At 41.1% G+C, this 28,000-nt stretch overlaps 1 protein-coding gene across 2 annotated transcripts in view; it reads right to left on the reverse strand.

Moving 5' to 3' along the window:
- LOC137299966 (acid-sensing ion channel 2-like) overlaps positions 1-28,000 on the reverse strand; it is an 848,183-nt gene that overhangs the window by 95,255 nt on the left and 724,928 nt on the right. For both annotated transcript variants that reach the window (XM_067969004.1, XM_067969003.1), the window contains one exon: positions 20,655-20,805. In XM_067969004.1, the coding sequence (XP_067825105.1) occupies positions 20,655-20,805 (151 nt within the window). The remainder of the gene's footprint in view (positions 1-20,654; positions 20,806-28,000) is intronic.

The following is a 28,000-nucleotide window of genomic DNA, read 5'->3' on the forward strand; positions in this document are numbered from 1 at the left end:
GGATGGGTAAAGGGGGTTGGGGGGGAAGCAAAGTTAATTTGAGCAAAAAAAATTACGTTATCTATGGCTGACAATTCACCATAACCATGGTAACCTGAACATTTTGGAAACTAGGGTGGCTCAGATGAAAATGAAGGTGAGATTGATGTGAGGATACAATGGACTCTCTCATTCAGCAGATTTTTTGGCAGATTTTCAGAAAAACTGTGGCGTCCTCCAAGACTGATGATGACCCATATGCCCAAGGAACTGCCCCTGGTGGCTTCCAACCTCAGAAGACATGTGCCGAAATCTGCATTCCCTTTTGCTGCATTCACCAACTACAGCAGCCCTCTTCAAGCTTCAAGAAAACGAGTCAAGCATGTCGATCACAACCTCCGTAGAGATCCTCAGTATGCTCTAACCATCATAGCTAACACATCATGTCCATACAAATATAGATGTCAAATTCGCAGGAAAAACTTGGCAATTATCAATTTTCAATAGTGCAAAAAACAATATCAACAAATTACAAGAAAATATAATCTCTCTGTGAACCTATTTGTCTGGAGGAGCAGGAGGAATTGCATTTAATCCAACTCTTATCTGGAAATGTTTGATGTCAATGCTTAGGATAAGCACTAAATTGAATTCTAGATCTGAAGTGTCCAAAATTTATCCACTTCAGGGTACTTAGAATTTAGTTGCACTTCCCTCTTTGAAGTAATAGAAGAGCAGACGAGCTGAGGAACAGAGTCCCTTTGGACGTGTATTCCGATACTTTTGGGGTAATTTTATGAATTTGCACGCCTAATATGGAGCCTTGCACACCGGGAATATGTATCGGAATTCGGGGCGCATGCTGCCTATGATTTTCTGACCATCGTTTTAATCACTAGGAAATTGTGGACAATGCATGCCCGAATTTATGGTGCGAGTTGCTGGGGGATGAGCCTCCCTATCAGGAGCATGGATGAATTTGCCATTGTTACACAAAAGTGAGAGGTCATTTTACTCACGCGACTCATTATCTTAACATTCAGGTTACCATGGTTATGGTGAATTCTCAGCCATAGATATCGCAACTTTCTTTTGTTCCTCAAATTAATTTTAATAACTCCTGTGTCCAGCAGCTAATCTCAAGTGATCATTCACGTTGCTTTCCATAGCTGGAGCCACAGCAAGAAAATATACTTTTCAAATATCTGTTGAAGGCTTTCCAATTTCTTGGCAGTCGAGAACGAGATGGAGGGATGTATCCATAACCCTTGGCAGTCTTGATATTTCATGACATTAGCTGCAATTTTGTGAACACCTGAATGTTAAATGCTTTGAATACAAATGCAGACAGTCACCCCTAACAGGCATAAAGAGATGAAAAAGAAAGAAAAACTTGCATTTATATAGCGCCTTTCATGACCTCTGGACTCCCGAAGCCCTTTACAGCCAATGTAGTACTTTTGAAGTTTAGTCATTGTTGTAATGTAGGAAACGAGGCAGTCAATTTGTGCACAGCAAGTTCCCACAAACAGAAATGAGATAGTGACCAGATAATCTGTTTTAATGATGTTGGTTGAGGGTAAATATTGGCCAGGAAACCAGGAAGAACTCCCCTGTTCTTCTTCAAAATAGTGTCATGGGATCTTTTACATCCATCTGAGAGGGCAGACGAGGCCTGGGTTTAACATCTCATCCGAAAGACAGCACTTCCGACAGTGCAGCCCTCCCTCAGTAATCCATGAAATGTCAGCCAAGATTTTGTGGTCAAGTCTCTGGAGTGGGACTTAAACCCAGAATCTTGATGGAGAGAGAAGTACTTGGCAAGTACTTGGTTAGCAATTGGTGCTAGCACTAGGCATAAAGTGCAGGTATGAGAGTTAATTTTGCAGGGCTCTGCTGGTGGCATAGAGCTTCAGTGGTTGGGAGCCAAGGTTGGTCATGGAGACACACACGCCCGATGCGCTGTTTGTTATGAGGAAGACGTTTGCCCAATTTTGGGCCTGAGCATAAGCCTTATTAAAGTTATGTTGTTGACTTCCATGGTAGACCGTGTTTTTCCTGCTGGTGCCTCCGTCGTAGCACGGCTTCATCCATATAAAATGAACATGAGTGTTTGGCTCATAAAGCTGTTTTGCCATTTAAATTTTCCATTTTTTTAAACTTTCATCTGTATTTTCCCTGATGTATTAATTCCTGTTGCTCTATTTTGCCACATTCAGTGCATTACAAGACATTTAGTTATCACTCCTTTTCCTACCACAGTCATGCTTGCAGGCACAATTTCACTTGCAGAAAACCACGGTGGAGAAATTCGACTTCCACCTGAAATGGGAACGAAGTCGGCGGTGCAGCTGCCCCAGTTGCCCGTTGGTGCCAGCGTGAGTTTGAAACTGAATTAGGCCTCGGGCCTCATTACCAGGCTGCTGGCGAGCCGCAGGTGCCAAAGGGGTGTCCTGCCGCACTTCGTCAGCTTCGGGCGAGGCGATATCAGGCCGCCTGTAGGAAGGTGGTCTCGGGGGCGGGGGGAACCAATCGTGGGGGGAGGGAGCCTGGATTAGAGGCCTACATTATTTTTGTGAAGCCGCAAGGAGCATTCCTACTCCTCCTGAGCCCAGAAAAATATTACACTTACCTTCTTTGGGGCCTCTTCCTCTTCACCCCTGGTACAACTAGGCGGAGTGTGCATGGCGCATGTTCCGCCTATTTGTACCTGAACTTTGCAACCAGGATCCTACAACTGGCACAGAACATCTATTTGCATATTTAAGCTGCCTTATGCCTCTTTCAGGTAGGTGGGCAGCCACTCCATTTAAAGGCCCATTTGAATAGTGCTTTAATTACAGCTCAAGAATTATATTCACACTCATTCTTCCTCCAGGATCTGCATCTAAAAGCTAAGACAGACCTACCTGGGCATCGAAAAGAAGAACCATCTTCAGCACCTTAACTTCACAAGGGAGGCAGTCACAGAACTATGCATCTCCTCCAGGCTGATCTACAGATAATACAAGATGCTGATGGTGGGAGACTCGGTGATGGTGGTGCCATTGAAGTTCAGGGGGAGATGGCTGAGCTTTCTCTTGTTCAATATGGTTGGTCATTACCTGGCACTTATGTGATGCAAATGTAATCTGCCATTTATCAGTCTGAGCCTAGATGTTATCCAGGTCCTGCTGTCGGCTGGCACGGACTGCTTCATTCTCAAAGGAGTTGTGAATGGAGCTGAATGCTATGGAATCATCAGTGAACAGCCATGTATCATGTCTTATGATGAAAGGAAGGTCACTGATGAAGCAGCAGTATATGGTTGGGTGCTTCCCTGAGGAAACCCTGCATCAATGTCTGGGGCTGCAATGATTGGTCTCCAGCAACCACGACCATCTTCGTTTGTGGTAGGTATGACTCCAGCCACTGGAGGGTTTTCACTTTGACCCCACACCACCCCCCCCATGACATCAGTTTTGCTAGTGCTCCTTGGTGCCATATTCAGTTGAGAGTAGCTACTGTCACATCACCTCTGATATTCAGCTCTTGGGACATCCATGTGGGCCAGTTATCATATGATGGTGGGAACCTTGGGAGGAATCCAAGTGGTGTCGTCCATTGAGGACCTTTGGCTGAAGATGCTTAAAAACATTTCCTCTTTGTCTCTTGCACTTACGTGCTGGGCTCTGCCTCATGGCTGAGGATGGAGTTGTTCACTGAGCCTCCTCTTCCTGTTACTTATTGTAATTTAACATCATGGCTATCTTAAAGGAGCACTGGCTTGAGTTGGCATTTGTTTACAGACAATTTTTACATGAAGTTGATGCCTCTTTAAATATTGGCTGCAGCAGATATTTGAAGTCAGGCACAGTCATGCCTTTCTGGTAGTGTGTGAATGTTGATTTACCCAAAGTCTACATTATCCTGTCCTGCAGGCGAATTCAGTACAATTGTCTCTGGCAGAACGCTGATGTAGCTGTTTGAATGATTGAAATAATTCCAATCCCTCACAGAAAACGCAATGCACAAGACAAAACTTCCTCTCCTTCACAAACCCTCAGGAACTTACGTTGTAAGATATTGTTCAAATTAGTATGTGGGCAGCCTGGGTAATTAGATGGCCTTTTTTAAAATCGCAATAAAAAGCTGTTTTACTCTGCTGCCTTATTTCGATTGGGGCCTGTGTTGGGATTGGTCACTACCTTTTATTCAAAAATGATATATGCCAAGAAAAAATAATGGGAAGCCTTCACACCAACAATAGTCGCCATAAATTTGACAGCAAATCTACTGAAATTCTTTGCTGAGGTAATTAGTATGGCTGCTGAGCACATGCTAGTGGATCTAAACTATTTGAATTTTCAGAAAGTATTTGATAAAGTTTCATATATGAGGCTTTTAAGAAGATTAATGCACAGTGAGTTAAAAGAATATTAGCTAATTGGATTGAAAGCTGGCTATTAATACAAGCAGAAGTGCCTGGGGCAGTGACTTGTACAAGTCCACAGGGATCTGTTTCGGGTCCCTTGCTGTTAACGCTATTCATAAATGATATACATAATATTATTAAAATTGCTGATAACACAAAGATGTGCAGCCAGGTGATGAGTGTAAGAGTGATTGATGGTGTTGAAAGGGATCTGAATAAATTAACTGGATAAGCTGAGGAATGGCATAAGTGGCAAAGGTGGAAAGAAAGGATTTGGGTACGATTACTCGTCATTCACTGAAAGTATTCAATCAATGTAAGATTGCTGTCATCTGGATGCATCTCAAGGACATTTGATTGAAAAGTAGACTGAAATATTTCAATAGATTATTTTAATTTGCTTAACTCATTAGTGAGATTGGTTTATATTGGAATTTGCTGCAAAAATAACAGAGAGCCAAACAGCACTCACCATTATGTCAGGGCAAACGGAAGAGCAACTTCCGGTGAGCGTGCATGTGCACTCAAACATACAAATCCAGAAAGTTGCTTTAAGGGATTCCCTGCTTGTTTGAAAGCTGCGCGGGAAGGACAGCTCTCTGGTTGAATGAATGGACCAGTGCGAAGTTGCTGTACTACCCAGCTGGAAACAAACTAATCTCTCTATGTAAAGGTGCGCTGGGTTTTTTGGGTCTAAACTAACTTTTAACGGCATGGTAAGTCTTAATGACTGCCAATCAACCTCTCTGGCACCAAAAATTAACTTTTAAAAATCTGGAGTCTCATTACTTTCAATTTTAATTGTTGTTGGACATTTATATTTTTAAAAATGTTGATTTTTTAAAACTTTTTCTTTGTCTCTTTTATCTCTGTCTTTTAATTCAATATTTCTTGCCCTCTCTTTATTTCACTTTCTCTAACTGATTTTACATTGAATTTACTGTTGTAGCTTTCAATTCCTGGTTCTGACTGCGCGGCGTGTCAAGCATGCTTCAAGTTGATGGGTTGAGGGGAGAGAGTGATCCTTTCCCCGCTGTCACAGCTCAGAGAAGCCCGGGAAAGGACACTGCACTTTTTGCAGCTCCCCATTGAAGCAAGTTGCCACCCAAAAGCCCACTAAAAGTTTGTGGGCAAGTTTAGAACTAATGGGTGGCGGGCGACGTTCATTTGTCGCTCAGCGCAATTTCCGGACCAATGTGGTGTTGATTGGGTGAAAGTCGAGGAATATGAGGTTGGGAACACCTCCTCTTGCCTCATTAATATAAATATGCTGGGCCTGACCTCCTACAGTCCCAGGCTCAGTTATGCATCTTGGTGAAGTCCCAGGAAATCCTGGCGAGATGAAAAGGATAGGAGACCTGACATAATACGGTCTTCGTTTCTTTTTCCCTGTTTTGCACCTGGGGTACGGTGACTCCCCAGGGGAAAACCTCCACATGGCATTGTGTTTCAGAGTATGATTGTGAGACAGTGAGTGAGTGGTGTGAGAAGAACATGAGAAGGTGGTCTTCATCCTGAACGAGGGGAAAACTTCTACCTTTAACCTCCCCTCTATACCCAATGATCTGCAGGGTTGCATCTTCAAATGCAGTCAAAGGCTTGATGTTTTGTGGCCTTTTGAAGGCCACATTTGCTGTTTTCTGTTCTGCATTGCCTTGGCCCTCATGAGTTGAAAGGTTAGAAATGTTAACAGCACATATAGTGATATCTGAGTGGTCTTGCTGCAACCCATCATGGGTGTTATTTCATGTACGTGCATCTTACAGATTGAAGGATTTTTGCAATGAAGCCCTTTAAAGATGTGGAAATGAGAAGAGTTACAGGTATAAGTTGCTGTTGCAAATTATGCCCTGCTGCAGAACAGGCATGCATGGTAAGTATTCAGTGGACTATAAGATAGTGTGAGGAGGAGGAGGAAACTATCAATTAATTAGTATAAAGTAATGGTGTGTACTCCTACCTTAGTGCATCTGGTGACTTGTCTGGACTTTTTCCATCCTGCAGCCAAGGGTGGTTGAGACTGCATCGACATGCAATCTGTGCAACACACCTATACCTATGTAGACGGTGCCATACAGAACAAGACAACCCTCCTGTGTTACACCTCATCAAGTAGCATCTCTAGAGGTGCATCAGTGAACCGTACTGCTGCGCAAGGCCTCTATTTCATTTTCCTAATTGCACATAAATTTGTTCCTTCAAAAACTGCTCCTGCAGGTCTTAAAATCTCTGCAGCAACACTGAATTATGCCCCCAAGTAGCTCCCAATGCCAGGTGTTCGGTATAAATATTTAAAATAGGCCTGACCTCAGGATCAGGCATCCTGCATTCTGGTGGTGGCAAATCACACTTTGCTCCATTCCCTCTCACTGCACAAACATCACTGAGAATTCACAGCATAATGAAATTTCCACAGGATGCTTGAGAATAATCTTAGAAACATTAACGTATCCTATGAGGTGACAGACTATTAAACAAGTGTTTTTGCCCAACTAGATAAGTGACTTCCATTGAAAATATCCCCTTACACCTGGCATTGTATTGTTTCAATACTCTTCTTTGTTATTACCTGCCTCCACCAGATCTTTCCTTCCAAAACATTTTCAGGATTATATAAATATAAAAAGAATATATATATTATATATCATATAGACACACACTCCACATAACAAAGCATTGTCTTCTGTGCTCCTACATCAGTCCTGTTCTTTCTCCTGTTATTCTTATTGTAAATATGTGTATCAATTTGTCCTCTTTTGCTCCTGTGTTTTCTGCTCTGATGCCTTATGCAGCCTGTCTGCTGCTCTTTTCCCTTTCTTTCCATTTTCTCCTTTTAATTACTTTACTTTGGATAGAAAAGTTACCCGACAGAAAGGCAGACTGAGATGGACTAAGCAGCAGAGAGATAAAGAGAGGTAGATTAATGGATGTGCAATAAGTAGAAGAATGAATGAATTATTGGAAACAACAAAGAAGATGAGGAACATTGAGGGTTGAGAAAAAAGCTAGACACCTGGGAATAAGATGTGAACGTCTCCAGACTGCGCTGAGTAGATGTTGCCTCCTAGCACTAAGACCAATGCTAACATTTGACATATCTTCAAAGATTTGAGGGCAATGTATTTGAAGCTCCTATAGGTAGGAGTTGCCCCATTCGGTGAAAAGCCAAAGTGTTCTTTTTAGACTGATATTAATTCAAATGGGGTCTGATATCTGGGATGAAAACAAGTGAATAATTCTGTTATAATACAAAAGGCTCCTGCCATTCCATCCAAGATGTCAGACCCCATTTGAATTAATGTCAGTCTCCAAAGAACACTTTGGCTATTTCACTGAATGGGGCAACTGCCACATATTGGAGCTTAAATAACATTGTCCTCAAGTCTTTGAAGGAGAAAAATAAGAAAAGAGGAGACAGCATATTAACAAAGTGATTTATTGCTATTTCTGAAGTTTGCACCCATGAGGTAGTGGTCGGTGTCAAACAGATATTCTTTGATGCTGGCTCGGAGCATAAGAGAGTCGTATCCTGTATTGTAGGCTCAGTAATTCAACCAGGCAATGTCTTTGTAGCAGATAAAGTTAAAATGCAAAGACCCCACTGGAAGGTATATATTGTAATACAGGATTCTTTTTCAAAGATTGCCGTATAAAATATTGGATAGAAATGATTTTGGAACATGATTATACCGCCTACACGTACATTCATATCCAAAGGAGAAGGATGCAAGACCAGCCACACAGGTGGGACAGTGATGTATTGCTTGTACAGGGCTGGGAAGATTACCTGAGATTTCACTGTGCAAAGAAAAATAATGAAATCAGGGCTTTGTGCTTATCACTCCAGACACATTGCCCCCCTGCAATCTCAACAGCTCAAAGGACAAATTTCAAGCCCAAACTGATGGCAAATCCATGATCATTTTTGCAAAACTAAAACTGACGATGAATCCCCTGGACACACTGAGAGATCGACAGTTTCCAATTAAAGGATTTGATGCTGCCAAGGATACAATAACTTGCGATTCATTTTCTCTCCCCAGGTAACCATGATAACTATTAGATGGAAGAAGTACAGGCTGTGCCGAGAAAGCCTCAGAATTCATCGCTTTTACATGTTTTGACATATACACATATTTGTTATTACATTTGTGGCATTTTCTCCATGACGAGCATCATGCAGAAATAAATTTGTATACCCCACTGCACTTGGACCCATGATGACTCAGGAAAAATGTGCTAGGCAGCAGACAGCACTTATTAGGATTTAGCCCGATGCAAGATGTCAGCCTTTATTGAGCTGTCTATCCTAATAAACAATATCCACCGACTCTCTTGTAAAATATTACCTTGGAGTATTAACTCCTTGCTCCCATAAGTAAAAAGAAATCAGATTTCAGTGAAGCAAGGGGACTTTTAGAGGACAAAGTACGAGATGGAACAAAATTTGTCAAGGAATTAAGTCGAATAATTTAAAATTTCCCCAAGATTGAGACAATGGCTGTCTCTTCCTCACTGGGGCTCGGTATTTATATCCATTATGAACAGCCATGTTCACATACATCTATACAAACTCAGCCTCAGCACGGTTGATTCCTCTGGTGGTGGGTATTCTGCCCTGTATGCAAGTGCTAATATTGTTTTTCCGTAGCACACAATTTTCTCATGTCTGTTTGCTTAAAATCATTGCACATGATTGTTTTTGTGTCTTGTGGAGATTTAATGGAGTCTCTGGCCAGTCTTCCCACTTAGTGCTATTTCCCTTCTAATTTCGTACATGCTGATAAAACCCATCTGAATCAGTTCAGAAGTGGCTGGTGTAGAGGAAGAGAGTGGAGCATAATGTGCACTCGTTGTGGTAAATGATTGAATTAGATCACTGAGTTTTACTAATTCTATACTGAACTGACTTGACAAAAGCACTCAAGACTAAAAGGATCATTTGATGAAATGGAACTCCTCCAACTGATTACGGCTGGTAAAGAAAGCAGGGGTGACATTTTAGGGATGACGGAAGAAGAACAGTATTATTTGTGTGGTTGTTGAGATTTAAAATATGGCATTGTTTTTACGTTATTTTACATGATGCCAAAGCCAATAATGTCAGTTGTACCTGTCTGAAGATTAAACTCAGTTGAGTAATCCTGTCAAGTTTTTTATACTTAACATAAGAAATAGGAGCAGGAGTAGGCCATACGGACCCTCGATCCTGCTCCGCCATTCAATAAGATCATGGCTGACCTTCTACCTCAACTCTACTTTCCCACCCTATCCCCATATCCCTTGATTCCCTTAGTCCAAATATCCATCGATCTCAATCTTGAATATACTCAATGACTCAGCATTCACAGCCCTCTGGGGTAGAGAATTCCAAAGATTCAAAACCCCCTAAGTAAGGAAATTTTTCCTCATCTCGGTCCTAAATGGCTGACCCCTTATCTTGAGTGTATGACCTCTAGTTCTAGTCTCTCCACCCAGGGGAAACAGCCTCTCGACAACCTACCCTGTCAAGACCTCTAGGAATTTTATACATTTCAACGAGATCACCTCTCATTCTTCTAAACTCCAGAGAATATAGGCCCATTCTATTCAATCTCTCCTCATAGGACAACCCTCTCATCCCAAGAATTAATCTAGTGAACCTTCGTTGCACCCCCTCTAAGGCAAGTATATACTTCCTTAGGTAAGGAGGCCAAAACTGTACACAGTACACCAGGTGTGGTCTCACCAGAGCCCTATATAAATGCAGCAAGACCTCCTTACTCTTGCACTCCAATCCCTTTGCAATAAAGGGCAATATACCACTTGCCTTCCTAATTGTTTGCTGTATCTGCATGTTAACTTTCCATGATTCATGTACAAGGACACCCAAATCCTTCTGAATACAAACATTTCTTAGTCTCTCACCTTATAAAAAAAATTTCTGCTTTTATAATCTTCCTACCAAAATGGATAATTTCACATTTCTCCACATTATACTCCATCTGCTTCCTTTTCGCCCACTCACTTAACCCGTCGATATCCCTTTGCAGCCTCTTTGTGTTCTCCTCACAGCTTACTTTCCCACCTAGCTTTGAATTGTCAGCAAACTTGGATACATTTCACTCAGTCCCTTCATCTAAGTCATTGATATAAATTGTAAGCAGCTGAGGCCCAAGCACTGATCTTTGCGGCACTCCACTAGTTACAACCTGCCAACCTGAAAATCACCTGTTTATTCCTACTCTCTGTTTTCTGTCCATTAACCAATCCTCAATCCCCGCTAATATATTACCCCCAATCCCATGAGTCCTAATCTTGTGTAACAACCTCTTGTGTGGCACTTTATCGAATGCCTTTTGAAAATCCAAATATGCTACATCCACTGGTTCCCCTTTATCTACCCTGCTAGTGACACCCTCAAAAAACTCTAATAGATTTGTCAAACATGATTTCCCTTTCATAAAACTGTGTTGACTCTGCCTAATCATATTATGATTTTCTAAGTGCCCTATTACTACATTCTTAATAATAGATTCTAGCATTTTCCCTACTACTGATGTCAGGCTAACTGGCCTATAGTTTAACAACTTGACCTGCTGTGGGACTGCTCACAGGAAGTTAAAGGATATGGATTTTCTTAGAAAGTGGATGTTCTGTGGCTTTGCTTACAGTGAGTTGGAGTATTTGATGAGATGTAAAACAAATTATATTATAAGGGCACTGCTTTATGATGACTGAATAAATAAAATTGCATTTTGATCCCCTAGTGTTGTGGTAATGTTAATGGCATTTTGCAATTATTTATATGCTTACATGGAAATTGTATATTAATGACTTTGATTATGAAATGTTCCTTCATCTTTGTATTGAATTTTACATCTCTTATGTTTTTTAGAGCCCAAGAAAAACAGCAAGATAGTACGAAAGATATTTGAGGTTGCAGGTAGGTAGGAGGTGTACAGCAGCAGTGGGAAGTGGGGACATAGTTGTGACATCAGTGAAGGGTCCTGGGCTTAGGCCATACTGGGGAATTATGTGGATTATGGGAGAACTGGGATGGGGTGATGGAGTATGGCAATACAAGGACGCTGTACAGAGGGCATCTGCTAGGGTTTGGGAGTATTGGGTGGAACATGTTAGGGTGTGACCAAAATGCAACACCAGGAAGTCAAGTGGTGCAGATAAGAAGCGCGCATGGACATAAGATTTTTAAGATATTCAGTAGGTCTCTCATCGCGGTGCTCATGGTGTCAGAGTATACACTAATATGTGATGTCTTGAGTTTGACAGCTAAAGTGTCACAGGAAGTATGTGATGTTTATAGAAGTGTGCACCATACACAAAAATGTAATATACTACCAATGGATCTCCTGTGGTGCTGCTTATAGTAAATTGGAGGGAGTCACCTGTGTATTCCTTTATATCTGCTATGTGTCTGCGTCTCTGATCTATCGCTGCACTGATGTTTTTGTGATGTGTTCTGCTGCTGCCTATCTGACATTCCTTTATCTCTCTTTTTTGAGGTGTCTCTGTTTCCTTGGTGTTTCTCTTTCCTTGAGTTGATCTGCCTCTCTCTGTCCTATCTCTTTCTCTCACTATTTCTTTCTGCCTGATCTGTTGCTGCTATTCATCTTTCCCTTGATCTTTATCGCTTATGTAATTTCATGCCCTATATTTATATTTGGATCATCTCTGGCATATTTTCCCATTTACTGGATGTGACTCTTGTAGCTCAGACTTGTCTCTCTCGTTGGTGATGTTTGTGGGGCTTTAACTGGGCAGTGTGGCTGAACAAGAAAATAATATGAGACCCAGGCCTTGATTTTTTACTCCCGGGTGTGTAGGCCGCAGAGCGAGTGGCAGAAGGCAGGCTCAGCCAATTTTAATACCCGGGACTCATTTGTATGTCGCTTGCCGACTTCTTGACCAAAACTGACGGGAAGTTGGTGGGAAAGCAACCATTAAATTTGTGCCAGTCGGAGGCAGCCAATGGGGACCAGAGGAAACAGTCCCCAGCAGTAAGGTAAGTGGATAGGCAGGGGGGGGGGGGAAATGCCGGAGCATTGAAGGCCCAAGGTTTCCTTGTGGGGACTGGAGAAACACTCCTGCTCCTCCTGGCCCACAGGAAACTACAAAAAAACAACTTACCTCACTGGGCCTCTTCTGGCCCGAGCTGCTGTTTGGTATCATCAGAGCCCGATCTGCATATTTAAAGAGGACCCCGCCTGCTTGGGGCGTGTATCCTTGCTGCCTCCAATTTAAAATTGCAGTTGCCCAGATCAGTGAAGGAAAGGAGTGGGTAAGTCCCCCGCTCCATTTTAACTGCTGGATACCAGGCGGGGGGAGGGTGGATGTTAAAATCAAGGCCCCATAGCCAGTAGGGCCAATGAAGTGGGGTCAGAGGGAGTACAGTGGGTGGCAGCATTGGGTGGGTGGTGTATTTTGATAGTGGTGTGGGTAGCAGATGCCTAAAAGGCAGAGGAACAAGTGAGCGACTTTCTGAGAGCAGAGGGCAAGGCCTGAAGAGCCACAAAGTAGAGCCTGGAACAGGAGCGAGAAAGGATGAGAGAGGTGTAGACAGGGTGGGAGAGTAAAACCAGAAGAGGTTGTGCGAGCCAGGAATGGACCTCCAGGCTAGGAGAGACCAACTCCTGGCAAGAGGCTGAAATAAATCAAAATAAATATGTAAAGTTAAAAATTAAAAATTAAAAAGTTAAAAGCAAAATTTACATGCGAGAAACTGCCCAGCCAGACCTGAGCAGTTCATGCCAGAGCACCAGCAACGATGGACAGACTGAGTAGCAGTGACACCTATTAAAAGTAATAGATGCAAGCATTGTTATCACTTCAGGCATTATCCAATGCCACAAAATGCAACTAAATCATGACAACAAGAAATAAGTGTGACAGGAAGTCTCAAGAATTTTAATATATTAGGTAAGATATAGATAGATTTGTCTTTTTAAAAAACATTAATAAAGATACACAGATAGATTTATTGCATTGTTTCCATCGACCGGATGTAACCGATCTCACCAGAGGGCCTTAAATTAAAATGTAAAAATAAATTAGATGAAAGAATTGAAAATCATAGTGACATTTCTGAAGCATTTAATGTTTCTGCACTGCTCTTATGCTGCATATTTCCTGAAGAAATAAGTGATTTTAGAATATGATTCCATGGGTGTTGACAACTAACTGGTACCTCACGCAAATAGCCATTCTTCAGACACCAACCCAGACAGTGAATGTCAGCAGGCTATTTGATCATAGTCAGTCTGAGATCTACATGTGTGGGGATTTTAAAAAGGGGTAACTCGATAGGGTCAAGAATTATAATCCTGGCTGAGTTTTGCCTTCCCTTTCTAGTGAGACCAGATGAACGATTGCCAGACTTTTGTCCAATTAATGCCAGGTAACTCAGGGTTGGAACCTGGAATTTCCTGAGGTATGTAGGTCAAGAGAATACTGTGCAGTACTAGTCCCCTTTTGTCCACATATTAAGCTTCAACTGCCACTTTCAAAATCTTCACTATGATTAAAAACTCCCATTTCCCAAGATTCTACTTTTATTTCTATATTGGTGAGAGGGAATATTTCTATTAAGGAAAGTGTGCTCCATTAGATACCAAATCTATAATATGCAGTTCAAATGAACCTGAATTTGGATTCTGCTCCTTTCCTCTAATGAATAGGATTTCTCACTATATTAAAAAATATCTTACATTAAGGTAGAGAGCTAGCAGTTGAAATTGGCAACTTGCTTTGTAAGCATTCAAATTCATTTTGTGGTATTACTAATGCATTTTCTTGTGTGAAATTATTGAGTGTTCACACAGATAATGTGAAATCTGACAGTGTATGGAATTTGCTGATGTCAATTTTTCAATGTGTGTCAGTTAATGTGCTCAATCAGAACAGATTTCCCCAAAGTCTCCTGCCCACTCCATTCCTGCGGAATGTCTGCCTGCTACCTCTAGAAGTGGCGTCTCCCAGGCACCCACTCTGCAGATGATGACACTGAGATAGTGCTGTAGGGGCTACAATTTCCAGCCCTTGCCCCAAGGCCGTGAAATGTCATTTCTATAAAATATCAGCACCTCAGAGGGAGGGAGAAAATTCCATTCACAGAAATAGGCAATCGAGATGGGGAATTGATGGGGCTTTTTTGGGTAGTTTCATCAGCCCTGGAAAGTTGAGAGAATAAAAAAAAGCTTTCTGGGAAAAACTATATTCGGAATTTTGCAAATATTTTTTTTTTTAATTTAACTTACTAGGGATCTTTGTGAAAAGTAGGTCTTTACACTGAACCATTTCAGGGTGGAAATTAACAAGTAGAAACCCTTAAAAACAGACTAGCCAGACATCAGCTGGCTATTCCACAAGCATTGGTTTTACCTCAAAAATGGTAACAATAAGAATTGAGGGACGATTTTCTGAGGCTCCATTGGCAGCATAGAGCCTCTCTGGCTGGGACTGTAAGTCACAAAATCGGGCACACAGCTGGCAGCAAAGAAACAGTGGGTCAACTGGAGACTGGCACTGATGGGCAGCACAAGCCTCATTGCGGGTTTTAAAAGTATGGAAGTGGGTTTCTTGTAGCTTTCACCCTGGTAGTGCTGCCTGTCCATTTCAAATGGGTGCAGCAGTGGCTTGGCCTACACAAGTAGGCTTTTCAAAAGTATCACTCTTTATGTTTTGGTTTGGAAGTAAAACGTTTTTGCTATCATACTGCTTCATTTGCAATTTTATTGGGGTGTTAATATCTGTTATTTGCTCTGATTTCCTTGTATTGTAAGACTTTTATTTCCAAATTAATTCCTTACAAACTTCTTGCTTCCACTGTTATTTTGTTTGAAGCAATCAAAATAGCCAGGAGGGAAATTCTTTTGGGGGTTCCAGTAGCGATCTTAGATGTGGAAAAGAAAGTGCAGTTCTTGAGGGAATAGAAAGGCTGTTGTGACTGCGCCTCATGTGTTACGTATGCACCCGTCCTTACCCCAAGATGGACCCAGTCAGTCCTTTCTGGTCATGTCTTCGACACCTCCATTTTACAAGAAGTCCACATAGCTATATTATTTCTTGGAGACTGACAAATATTTAAAATTCAGTTTGATGCTTAATGAAAGTTAAACAATAATTGCCCCCCTCCTGTGCAGCTAGTTATTTTTAAGCGTGCATGTCCCTGTGAATTTAAACTGCTGGCCAGATGTTGCAGATCCATCATTAGGCTCCCTCAACCACTGGCGCACTGTAGCTGCAGTGTGTACCATCTACAAAATGCACTGCAGCAACTCGTCAAGGCTTCTTTGACACCGCCTCCACCACCTAGAAGGACAAGGGCAGCAGGCACATGGGAACACTACCACCTGCACAATCCCCTCCACGTCACACAACATCCTGATTTGGAAATATATCGCCGTTCCTTCATCATCACTGGGTCAAAATCCTGGAACTCCCTACCTAACAGCACTGTGGGATATCCAACATGGACTGCAGCGGTTCAAGAAGGCGGCTCACCACCTCCTTCTCAAGGACAATTAGGGATGGGCAATAAATGCCGGCCTTGCCAGCCACATCCACATCCCATGAATGAATAAAAAAAAGGCTAACTGCTGGTGCAAGGCCAAAGCTGTGCTGGCAGCTTATGCTAATTATTCAAATAAGCTGGCAGCTAAATTGAGTACAGTCACCCCAGTGCGCTGTGGACTAGCTTGGCCCAGGCAGCCAGCCATCCCAGGTATAGATTCTGTCCGTCTCACAAAACTGTGACTTTGAGACCAACTTGGACCCCTGATTATAGTGCAAATGGAGAATGGAACTTGAGTGAGTGAGTGAGTGAGTGGAGTGAGTGAGTGAGTGGGAGTGAGTGAGTGAGTGGGAGTGAGTGAGTGAGTGGGAGTGAGTGAGTGGGAGTGAGTGAGTGAGTGGGAGTGAGTGAGTGGGAGTGAGGTGTGTGAAGTGAGTGAGTGTGAGCATGAGTGGAGGTGAGTGAAGTGTGTGAGTGGAGGCAAGTGAGTGAGTGAGGTGAATGAGTGAGATGAGTGAGAGAGTGAGAGAGTGAGTGAGTGAGTGAGTGGAGGTGAGTAAATGAGACGAGTGAGTGAGTGAGACGAGTGAGTGAGTGAGGCGAGTGAGTGAATGGAAGTGAGTGAATGAAGTAAGTGAGTGGAGGTGAGTGAGTGAGTGAATGAGTGCGTGGAGGTGAGTGAGTGAGTGAATGAATGGAGATGAGTGAGTGGAGGTGAGTGGAAGCGAGCGAGTGAGTGAGTGGAAGCGAGTGAGTGAGTGGAAGCGAGTGAGTGAGTGGAAGCGAGTGAGTGAGTGAGCGAGGTGAGTGAGTGAGCGAGGTGAGTGAGTGAGCGAGGTGAGTGAGTGAGCGAGGTGAGTGAGTGGGTGAAGGTAGGTGAGTGAGGTGAGGTGAGTGATGAGTGGAGGTGAGTGAGTGAGCGAGGTGAGTGAGTGAGCGAGGTGAGTGAGTGAGCGAGGTGAGTGAGTGGGTGAAGGTAGGTGAGTGAGGTGAGGTGAGTGATGAGTGGAGGTGATTGCTCATCCATGTTTTCTCAGCACAGGTGAACGCCCACTAAGAGGGTTATATTCTCTCTTTTACTCTACTGTTTTACTTTTTCCTGTAAGCGGAATATGTCATATTAATATCTTGCTAAGAACTGTGGACAAAATTATATAATCGGAAAGTCACAGGTTCAGATATTTCGCTAGTGGTGAGGGGCACTTAACTGGAGAAATTAGTTGCTCTTTTTAAAATGTCATGGCAACTCAGTTGGACTAAGTCAATAAAAAGAGCCTGTTCTCATTAATAGTAACTAAATCATGCAGACAGTAGTAATGTAATTATAGCACTAGGTTCAGTATGAAGTTCATTTCTCCTGTAACGGGCAATTTTTGTTGGTGAATGCTTACCCCTTCTGGGTCCCATGCTGTCACATTATATCAAACAACTTGGTTTCTCTGCCAGTTCCATTCAGATTTTCAACACCCTGACAAAAATCTTGTGGCAGTGTGGTTCTGAACCCTGTAGGCACCCATACCATAGCTCAGTTCAAATACCAGTTCACCAGCCCTCATCAGTTACCATGACAATGACATGTACGTGATTTCCTCCACAGCACTGATCTCACACTGCACAGTAAAGATGACCGTGACAACAGAAAACACAAAGCCACCGATATTCTATAATGAAGATTTTCTTAGAGAAATACAAAAGTGAGACCAACAAGTAAATGTATTTATCCATTTTGAAATTATCAAAATACCTCTTAAAAGTGAAGATCACAAGATTTGGGTGAGGGTTCCACACTGACTGTTTGAGATGGACAACTGATGATTTATGGCACCACGAACTTGTGGACATGTCTCTATCTCTATACAGAAGATAGATAATTGACTTTTAGCTGTAGTAGTCATAATTATCTGAATGAAGATTAGATTTTACATACTGATGAACACTATGATATGTAATTAGCAAAATCAGAGATAAATCTGCCTCTAGGAGTTTCCAGACAGGTGCCACATGATCTGTCCTTCCTAGGCCGGTAAGTTCTGCCCCTCCCTGGATTGGCATCAGAGAAGATATCTTAGCTAAAGGTTCTGGGACTAGATCCACAATCTCCTTTATGGATTCATAATAACAATTATTAACTTATATCTAAGAAGAATTCTCAGTATAAGTTGCTGAGGAAAAAAAATCAGCAAAAATATGAATTGGTTTTCAATATGCTGAGAGGAATGGATAATGCAGATACAAGCGGGTTATTTAACTTGCACTGTGAGCGCAGAACTAGAGTACATGAGTACACACCAACGAACCTCAAGGAAGATTTGAGATAAAGTAATTCTCCCCCACCCCGTGAGAGTAGTGCCTATGTGGATTAGACACCCAGCTAAAGCACTTAATGTTATGTTAAATACCACCTTTAAAGTAAAAGAACTGGCTGAATATCTGCTTAGGAAAGGGACTGAGGGTATAAGGATAAGTGCTGTCATGTTGTTGGGTTTTTACACTAGATATTTTCTTGGGTTCAACGTCACTCCCTACTCCTGTAAGTGGACCTTATATCCCCAACAATCTGGAGTAGATCCTTTTCTGCCCAGTATCTAGATGAATGATAGCGAGACCTAGGGAACAAAACACTGAAATCTTTACTCTGTACATCGGCTGTTGGAACATATCAAGTTCCATCACATGGATTTTCCTCTCTCTAAGAAATCAAACTGATTTATACACTCTTACCAAATTGAGATGCAGGCTTTGGACAAACAAGTGGTATTATTTTCATAAGTTAGATGAATGACAGTAACTAATATAACACAATGGGCCAGATCTTGCTCCGACCGGTGTGGCAAGGGTGTCCGCACATCCTGCGGACAAAGACTACGAGAAAACTTACCTCGTGGTCTCCGACGTCCATTTGCTCCCTTTTCAATTTTTTTCAGTTCGGCGCTATGGTTTCAGCACAACTTCCTTTCGATAGAGACTGTGGGGATGGAAGCCACGCCCACAGAATCTGTCAAGAAGCGAAGTCACGCCCACAAGCAGGCAAGTATAAATCATTCATTTAAAGTAAACTTCTGTATGCTAGTTTAAATAAAAATTTAACATTACTTATAAAAAGCTAAGCAAATGATTTAATTTTTAATGAAGCATACAGAAGTTAAAAGTAAAAAAAAAATTACAATTTTTAATTTTTAAAAAATGTTTTTATGATCAAAAAATTGAGTAAATTGACATTCCACATTTTTAAAATTTTAATTTTTTGATATTTTGCAGATATTAACACCGCGCTTTTAAAAAGTAGCACAGGGCTGGTATTTTCCAGGGCGTAAGTATCTTCGTTCCAGCTGGGCAGATGTGTAAGTTTAACGATTTCTATGATTTTAGGGAACCATGTCCCTTTAATTCGGAACTGTCAAACTGGCGGTGAACCAATGGCAGCAATTTCGCGATTTCAGGGTTTTACTGCGCATTCGCAAACTAGCACAATCGATTCGCTGGCGGAGAGATTGGACGCCATTCAGGGTCGGCGTTTGTGGGTGAGCAATTTCTTGGCCATTATATATAATTTCTATACACTTCTTGAATATATAAATCAACAAAGACACCACACATTCTCTCTATAAACAAGGATCTTAAAAATAGGTTTCTTGCCATAAATGCATTCCCTGGCTAGGTTGGAACTGATTTTTAAAATACAAACAGCTCTCTGATTGTTGTCTGTGAGATTCACACAGTGACTGCTCTCTGAAGACTGACTGTGGCCTGCCAGTATCATTCTGTAGGAGGAGGCCTCTGGCCACTCATTGACCAGATCCCTCTGTGATGGACAATCAATGTGCCCTGTCCCCTTATCAAAAGGTCGAAGAAACAGCTGACAATCAAAGTCATTGCCCCAGGCTGGGCCTATCTTTGATCTGTGACGAGGTGGCTTATGAACACCCTCACTGAGAGTGGAATAAAACAACAAATTACGTATCTCTCATTAATACATTAGAACAAGAGCCATTCTTCAATGCTGGAAAATACTCCTTGGTAATGGCAAAGATGCTGGTCATTGAATGGAAATGCTCCAGACAATTGCCATGTGGCATTTATATTATCCTCAGTCTTAACGGTTTGCACTCATGAAGAACACTTTAGTCAACTCAGCTGGAACCAAACAGATGTTTTTCTCATTCTGCTTTAATCAGCATGATTCCAGCGATACAAAATATAACTTAACTAAAGGCACTTGTCACAAGAACAAATAGAGATGATTAAATATTGTGCGGAACATAATGTTCCTGAACTCGAGACTTATAAATGCCATGTCTAGGAAATTAGTTAAGGAAGAATAATGCATCTTTTTGCATCTACTACATCTATATTTTACCTTCAATACAGGTATAACCAAATAAAGGATAGCTTAGTTATTTTTCTGACCTGGAAGCCAAGACCTTCTAACAAGATCACTATTTAAATTACATTTTAGAACAGTGTTGTGGGGGGGGGTGCGGGGGCTACGCTGCCCCTTTAAAATACTCATGACTGTAAGACTTACTGTTACATTTTAAACAATGTTCCACAAGGTTATTTTTCCAATAGCTTTTGAGAATTTTACCGTGGTACAATTGGAAATATTGCGATAATGGTGAAAAAGATAATAGATGTTAAACATTTCAGTAAAAATAAGTGAAATATAAAATTATAGCTTTACATCATATCTGGCAGTCATTTTCCTCTCGGTTCTACAATTCTGTTTGAACAGGACGGAATAATTCTTACCAGCTTCACCCCAGACTGGCAAGTAGTCATCCTGCTGAATGTCCAACATAATCTCGAGGCCGTTGCCAGTCCCACCCTGCACGGTGGTCAGTAGAGGCTTGTCATCACTTCCTGAGTTAAACATGTAGCACTTCCCATATCTGGTAAAAACCTACATGAAAGATAATAGATAAATATAAATAATATCAACCAGTACATAAATTATACTTTCCAATATTTGCCATTTATATTGTCCTCAGTCTTACCAATTTGCACTTATGAAGAACACTATCTGGAACTGAACAGATTTTTTTTTCCTTATTTCTCCAATATTTAACATTAACTGAGGTGATCGTACCCTAATCTGTTCTGTCTAATATATATAACAACTTGCATTTATATAGCGCCTTTAACGTAGTAAAGCAGCTCAAGGTGCTTCACAGGAGTGTAATCGGATAAAAATTGACACTGAACCAAAGAAAGAGACATGAGGACAAGTGACCCAAAGCTTGGTCAAATAGGTAGGTTTTAAGGAGCATCTTAAAGGGGGAGAGAGGTGGAGAGGCGGAGAGGTTTAGGGAGGGAATTCCAGTGCTTAGGGCCAAGACAGCTGAAGACACATTCACCAATCCACCATGTCGGAGATGCAGAGGGTCCAGAGTTGGAGGAATGCAAGAGTTCTCGAAAGGTTGTAGGGCTGGAGGAGGTTACAGAGATAGGGATATAAACATATCATGTGCCGTCCTCAAGGGTTTGTTACACTTTTGTGCATTTGGATAAAGGTCTGTCAAGTTTGTCAATACCTCACTTACAGTTCATTGTTGCTTCACAAATAATAACACACATAGCTCATTACTGCTGTTTACTTTAAACATTCAAAGTGGCAAGATCATAATGAGTCATAATACCACACATATTTTACATAAATACTATAGGAACATAGGAACAGGAGTAGGCCATTTAGCCTCTCGAGGCTGTTCCGCTATACAATGAGATCATGGCTGATCTGTGACCTAACTCCATATACATCATTCAGAAATGAAAATCTACAAAAGGCCACCACGTTCCAAACTTCTTTTTCCAGCGAATAGGACATATTCTACCCTAAAAAACACACTAGGAAAATCCCAACACGATTAACACCGACTTCACAAATATTTGTTGAAAGATGCTGCTAATGAGGTTGATTAAGGTGAGCATTTCCAACATTCCAGAACCAACCATTCCGTTTTCTTTTGTGAAGTGCTATGACCAATTAAAAATCTTCTATTTAAGAAATAACCAGCTGAATTGTCAGCCGGCTGTACAACATTTGTATCCTTCATAAAATAAATTGTCAGTCAACAATTGTCACCCAAAACTGACAATAAACTGGATCATGTTTTCCCATCATTAGCAAGATTGCAAGAATCTTGTATATAACCATATTAGTGAATGTATCAAGCAGCATCACAACTTACAAAATGATCCTGATGAATAGCACATTATGGAACAGGGAGCAAAAGAACATGGGAACAGGAGTGGGCCATTCAGCCCCTTGATCCTGTTCCGCCATTCGATTAGATCGGGGCTGATCTGTACCACACTGTACATAGGAAAATTCACACTGCTTGTCACAGAGATGACTAAATACTATAGAGTTGAATTTCCTTCGGGTTCCCTTCGATCATCCACTGGAATTTTAGCGGAAGATCTATGGATACCCTGGAGAAACATTGTTTCTCCAAGGTTTCCACGGATCTTTCACTAAAGCTGATGGCAGATAATCGTGAGAACCCATCCGAATTTCAAATAGCAAAATCAAGTCAATCTACAGCTACCTGTTTAGCAGAACCCAGACAGCCAGACTGAGCGCATACTTATCAAAGTCCAGGCAGAATGGCCTTATCATGGCCAGGCTGTTATACTGCGTATGTCTCAATCAGGGCCGAGATGCTCAGTCTCAGTACAAACCTATTAGAATCCAGAAATGTAATACACAGATACTACAGATTATAACACAACTCATTCTTCAAGTAGATACTAATGACAACCTATTCTTAATGACTATTGATAATACCAGTACCATCTGCATGAGCCCCAATACTAACCTTACACTACAAATAATTAACATATCTACACTTGTGTGTTAATACTGCTTATGTACCATCAGTGAGTATTAATCCCAATGACTCTGGGTAAATGGACTGACCAGTTTGGTAGTGAGTCCATACATAACTGGTAGATTCCAAGATCAATCCCTGCTCTGTGTTCAGCCAGAGTTCTGAAAAGGGCACTCAGTGCCCTCAAACTAGAGTGGAAAGAAATCAGCCAGGGTTACTGCTCTTGATCACTATTCTGCTGGAAAGTGCATGTTTGTGGCTACCAGGTGAAGATAGGATTGAGTTCAGTTGTGATGCCCCTGCAGTCAAATATCTTGCTTTTAGGCTTTTACTGTCTGGGCTCACATGAGGAATAGCCACTTTGATGAGGTATCAGAATACAGTGAGCAGCTGTGGAACTGTACCCCAGCAAGAGTCAATACCTTTGGGATAGAAGAGTGGAATATTTGAAAAAGAGTTAAAACTTTTATATTGCATAGAATCACATAGAAATTACAAGATAGAATTCGAAACAACTATTCAATATATTTTACCCGAACTTTAGTACTGCTCCCAAGGATTGATCTCTATTAATTGAAAACATCTATGGATACTAGTCATAAAATATAAATTAATTCATTTATACAAACACTTTTGTATTAATACAGAACCTGTACTGTAAATGAGAACTGATACAGTGCACTCTGTATATCATGATTGATTTACATAGATTCCTCAATGATCACTATAACCAAATAGGGTGCAAAGCTACAGTGGTCTGCAGGGCAGCCTGGCATGGTCAGTACTGCACAAGTTCTAAAATACTGAAGAGGAAGATAGGCTGAGTAGCACTAAGGCTTTTACAAAGTTTATTGATCAGCTATTTAAAATATTGGTCAGTGCTGCTCAGCTGTTTAGAAATAGTGCTCCCGGCCATTTTTAACAGCTGTGCAGCGCTCGGCTGGCAGTGCTGCCCAACAGCCGAGAGCGGATCCACAGGGTGTCGTAGGGGTTGGCACTTTTTGATTTGGCATAGCGATCTTCTGGAACTTTTTGAACTGTAGGGAGTCCGGTACACCCGACAGAAAATGTGGGACATTAGGCGAAGCAGCAAATTTGCACAGCCCGATTCACTGGCACAGCCATTTCTGGATTCTGAAAGGTTGGTTGCTTGATCGATGGCATTAGAACCAAAGTATTTGCTGTGTGTGTGTGTGTGTGTGTAATCAATTCCAAGTTTTGAAAGCAGAAACAACGTTTAAACTGCAAATTTAAGGTTTGAAAATTGTGAACATTGTCTCGTTATGCAGTTTGTTTTGAAAATGTATTTAAATTAATTTCTTGATTTTCTGTGGCCTACGTTGTACTGACCAAATGTTGAGATTTTCAATTTCCCACAGAAGACAATGAAACATACTGATGAGCAAGTCGCTGGGGCTTTTAAGCTCTTTACTGCTTATTTGTTTACAGTGCCTGTGGGTAAAGTGCTGTTCAGCTTCTTTAAGATGTGGAGATGCCGGTGATGGACTGGGGTTGACAATTGTAAACAATTTTACAACACCAAGTTATAGTCCAGCAATTTTATTTTAAATTCACAAGCTTTCGGAGGCTTCCTCCTTCGTCAGGTGAACGATGTGAAGCCTCCTTCACATCGTTCACCTGACGAAGGAGGAAGCCTCCGAAAGCTTGTGAATTTAAAATAAAATTGCTGGACTATAACTTGGTGTTGTAAAATTGTTTACAGCTTCTTTAAAGTGCTGGTAAGCACAGGGCAATGAAGTGTTTAAAAGCACCGAATAGCAGCTGATAAGGTGGGGGCTTAAACTCTAGTGGAGCCTCTGCTCTCGGCCAGCTGGCTCTCACCAACAGCAAGATGAAACCAGTTAATTTAACGACTGCAGCAAAATCCCTGTTCAATGTAGACTCTGCCAGATAGCTTAACTGCTCTATTGCTGAATTAATTCCAACTCAGTAATGAGCTCATTGTTACCTGGTTTATTCCATTTTCCTGCCTGGAAAACTGCCAAATCATTCTCTAAAAGCTCGTTAATGAGGCCTTAACACACAATAGCAGATTTTTCAAAAACAATTTTGCTGCAAATCTAATTCCCCGATTTTTGGATGGAAAATTGGGAGTAGTGCAGAAAAGGGGAGGGGGGGAACCCTGGTATTTTAACTTTTCTCAAAGATTTCAATCAGATTTAATATTTGTTGCCATCGCTGTTGGATGACAATAGAAAACATCTCCATTTATAGCTTTGTACTGTAAATTTTTAAATATTACCCAGGTACTATGGACTGATTTTGAACCATTTACCACTCCGATTTTGGTGGGACTGAAGTGATAACAAGATCAAAATTGAAAAGATTTATCACCCCGCTGCCGCCCACATCCAGCCCACTCCCATTTTGGTCCAGGCCGGCATATAAGTGGCCAAAAGCTCCCGCCGGAAGCAGAAGCAGCTTTACCTGGGTGCTCCGAAGGCATTAACGGTAAGTTTATTTAAAAGTCAATGTTCCTCCTGGCCCCACAAAAATCGTCCCATCCACTGCTGGACCCTCCGCGCCCCCGCGCCCCCCTCCACTGCAATGGCTTCCTGCCCTTTCATCAGAAACAGCTCGACTCGGCTCCGCGGAGGAACCACCAGATTTCCGCCTCCCCCAACCCGCACCTCCACTCCAGTGAACAGCCGGTCAGTGCCCCAAACACACAAGCTACTCGCCATGAATATTAAAACGAGGCCCGGCCATGAAAATGGTTCAATTTTATCCGATGGGCGTTGGGCTCGCTCCATCAACCTCCCTTTCGATGAAAGGGATCACATGAAAATCAACTCCTATAAATAAATATTAATACAGATCCTATACTAGAATTAATATTAATGTCACTCTATACTGTAAATCAGTATTAACAGTGTTACTGGTTAGTAGAAATCAAAAGCTTTTGCTGTCCATCCTCCAGACTCTCACGTTCACAGTCAACCCGACTAAATCATGGATTGAGGATAATTAGTGGAAACTACATGTAGTTGTAATGCCAGGCCAGTAGTGTACATAGTGCCTTTCATTATAAATCATCCCTCTCTCCTTATACAGCTTGTGATCCAGCTACTTATTTCCACGATGGTTCTTCGACCGTCTACTGTAACTTCAGCGGAAGATCTACAAAAACCCGGAGAAACGGCCTTAATGGCGTTTACGCTGTTTCTCTGGGGTTTCCGTGGATCTTTCACCAAACCCCTGCAGAAAATCGACCCCTCTCTGTCCATAACATCGTTCAGCAAACAACACTGCTTAATAATCCCTTAAACTCTCTCTGTATTGTGTGACTTACCTGATCCAAAATGTTTTGTCCGGACAAGGAGTTATTTCTTAACTGGTCATTAAGGCCAATATTCTTGGTAATTTTGGGAACAAATTCAGTGCGAGTTAAAACGTGATGTTGCTGGAAAATACTAACAGGCTATTTGGTCGTGTTGAGCCAAAAATTGGTTAATGATCGTTAGCAAAAAGAAAGAAAATAGCCCATTTTTGCTTGTTAGTGGCATTAATGAGGAACTAATGTAGGTTCTCTCAGCTGCAGAAGGGACTATTTTATTTCAGGTCATACCTGGCATGAGTGGGCTTGACAAATAGGATATTTTTGAAATGTCACCACAACAGCGACAGAAAAGTACAGAGCCAATTCACGTTGACTCTTTCCCTGATCATCTAATCTCGTCAGACTCTGAGGGCTGTGTGGACAGAAATTAAACGATTTATTATTGGTTTTTGTTTTCCATAGTAAAAAGGGAAATAAAAAACTAGATGTCTAGAGATGAAAAATTGTTTTATATAAGTAGCAGCCCTAAAGCAACCATATTTTTCTTAAACAGTACTGAAAAATGTGTTCCTACACCATATTTAATAAAGAAAAGATAAAACTCTGCCAATGAATGTGATAGGATTCAAAAATATTTTTAATTTTTCACTCTGACAATGGAGAAAAAGAAATGGAAAATAACACCCATAAGACATATGATTACACAATTTTAAAATAACAGTTACAGGCACTGGGAGTGAGTAATGTCACAGGAAAACAAAACATCAGCAGAGCCCTGACTGGATTACAAAGAGAACACAAACAGAATAAAACTTATAAAATGTGGATCACCCTCAGCAAACATAATAGAAATACATTATTTTTGTTCTTAAATAATATTGCCAGATATTTTAAGTTAATATAGATTTTTTTTAAAAAGCAAAAGTTTTAAATTAGAATATATCCAATATTTAATCATATTTTCCTTATGCTGAACCTGAACAAATGGAGAAGAATAAAGCATAATTTACAATTTTAGTATTGAGCAGTGTAAATAATTGCAACATGGCTCTATATTACTGTAAAATATAATTCAATAAACTAACAACAAAAGTCTGAATATTCTTTATTTAACTTGTTTTATTCAACTAAATTACTAGTTTGTTTTATTGTATTATAAATGAATAATTAAATAAGATAAATTTCTATCCACTATTTAACAGGATCTTCCATCTCTAATGATGCAGTTATTTTGTTTTCTAATATAAAAAAATAAAAATTGTGCCACTGATTCATAATCACATGGGAGTAATTTTCTTTCCTTCAGCACATGGCCGATAATCTGGATTCCCCACGTTTTTCATTCCACTGAAATTAATGGAATGAAAATTGGGCAGGTTCTATAATGGGCAGGTTCTATAATGGGCAGGTTCTATATTTGGGCAGTTAATTCGTTTCGCCAGATAAAAAATTATCCCATTGAATCATCTGATCCCATGTTCTCCTCTAATTTAAAATCAATTATAGGTACTGTTCTAGGAGGTGATGTGTTGATGATGAGGAGCTGGTAATAAGGTCTATCACACAGTCATCAGGAGCATTAACTGATAATGTACAAATAGGCAAAAGTGTTAGTAATGCAGAGGAAGGACTAAACAAACTTAAATTCAGATACGTGGGACAGTACAGAGCCAAAATAGGCCAGGACAGTTCTTGAGCAGGACAGACAGAACTGCAACAATGGGCCCAAGCACTTGCAGGGTTTTGTAGGTATAACAGGATTATCTTAATTTTAGTTAAGCCATAACAAATAGGTGTATACTCCACTGCTGGATTAAGTTACGTAGCTTGTTAGCTGCATCAGAAGTATTAAAGGATCATTGGTGGTTTGCGTTTGGAGCATTGTGGTTAATAGCTTCCTGTTATCACTAAAAAAAATCTTGTTCTCAGGAAGTGCACGTGTGCATTCCCACAAGTGTTTTGGC

Source organism: Heptranchias perlo, chromosome 30, assembly GCF_035084215.1.
Source record: "Heptranchias perlo isolate sHepPer1 chromosome 30, sHepPer1.hap1, whole genome shotgun sequence".
In the NCBI taxonomy this organism is placed as follows: domain Eukaryota; kingdom Metazoa; phylum Chordata; class Chondrichthyes; order Hexanchiformes; family Hexanchidae; genus Heptranchias; species Heptranchias perlo.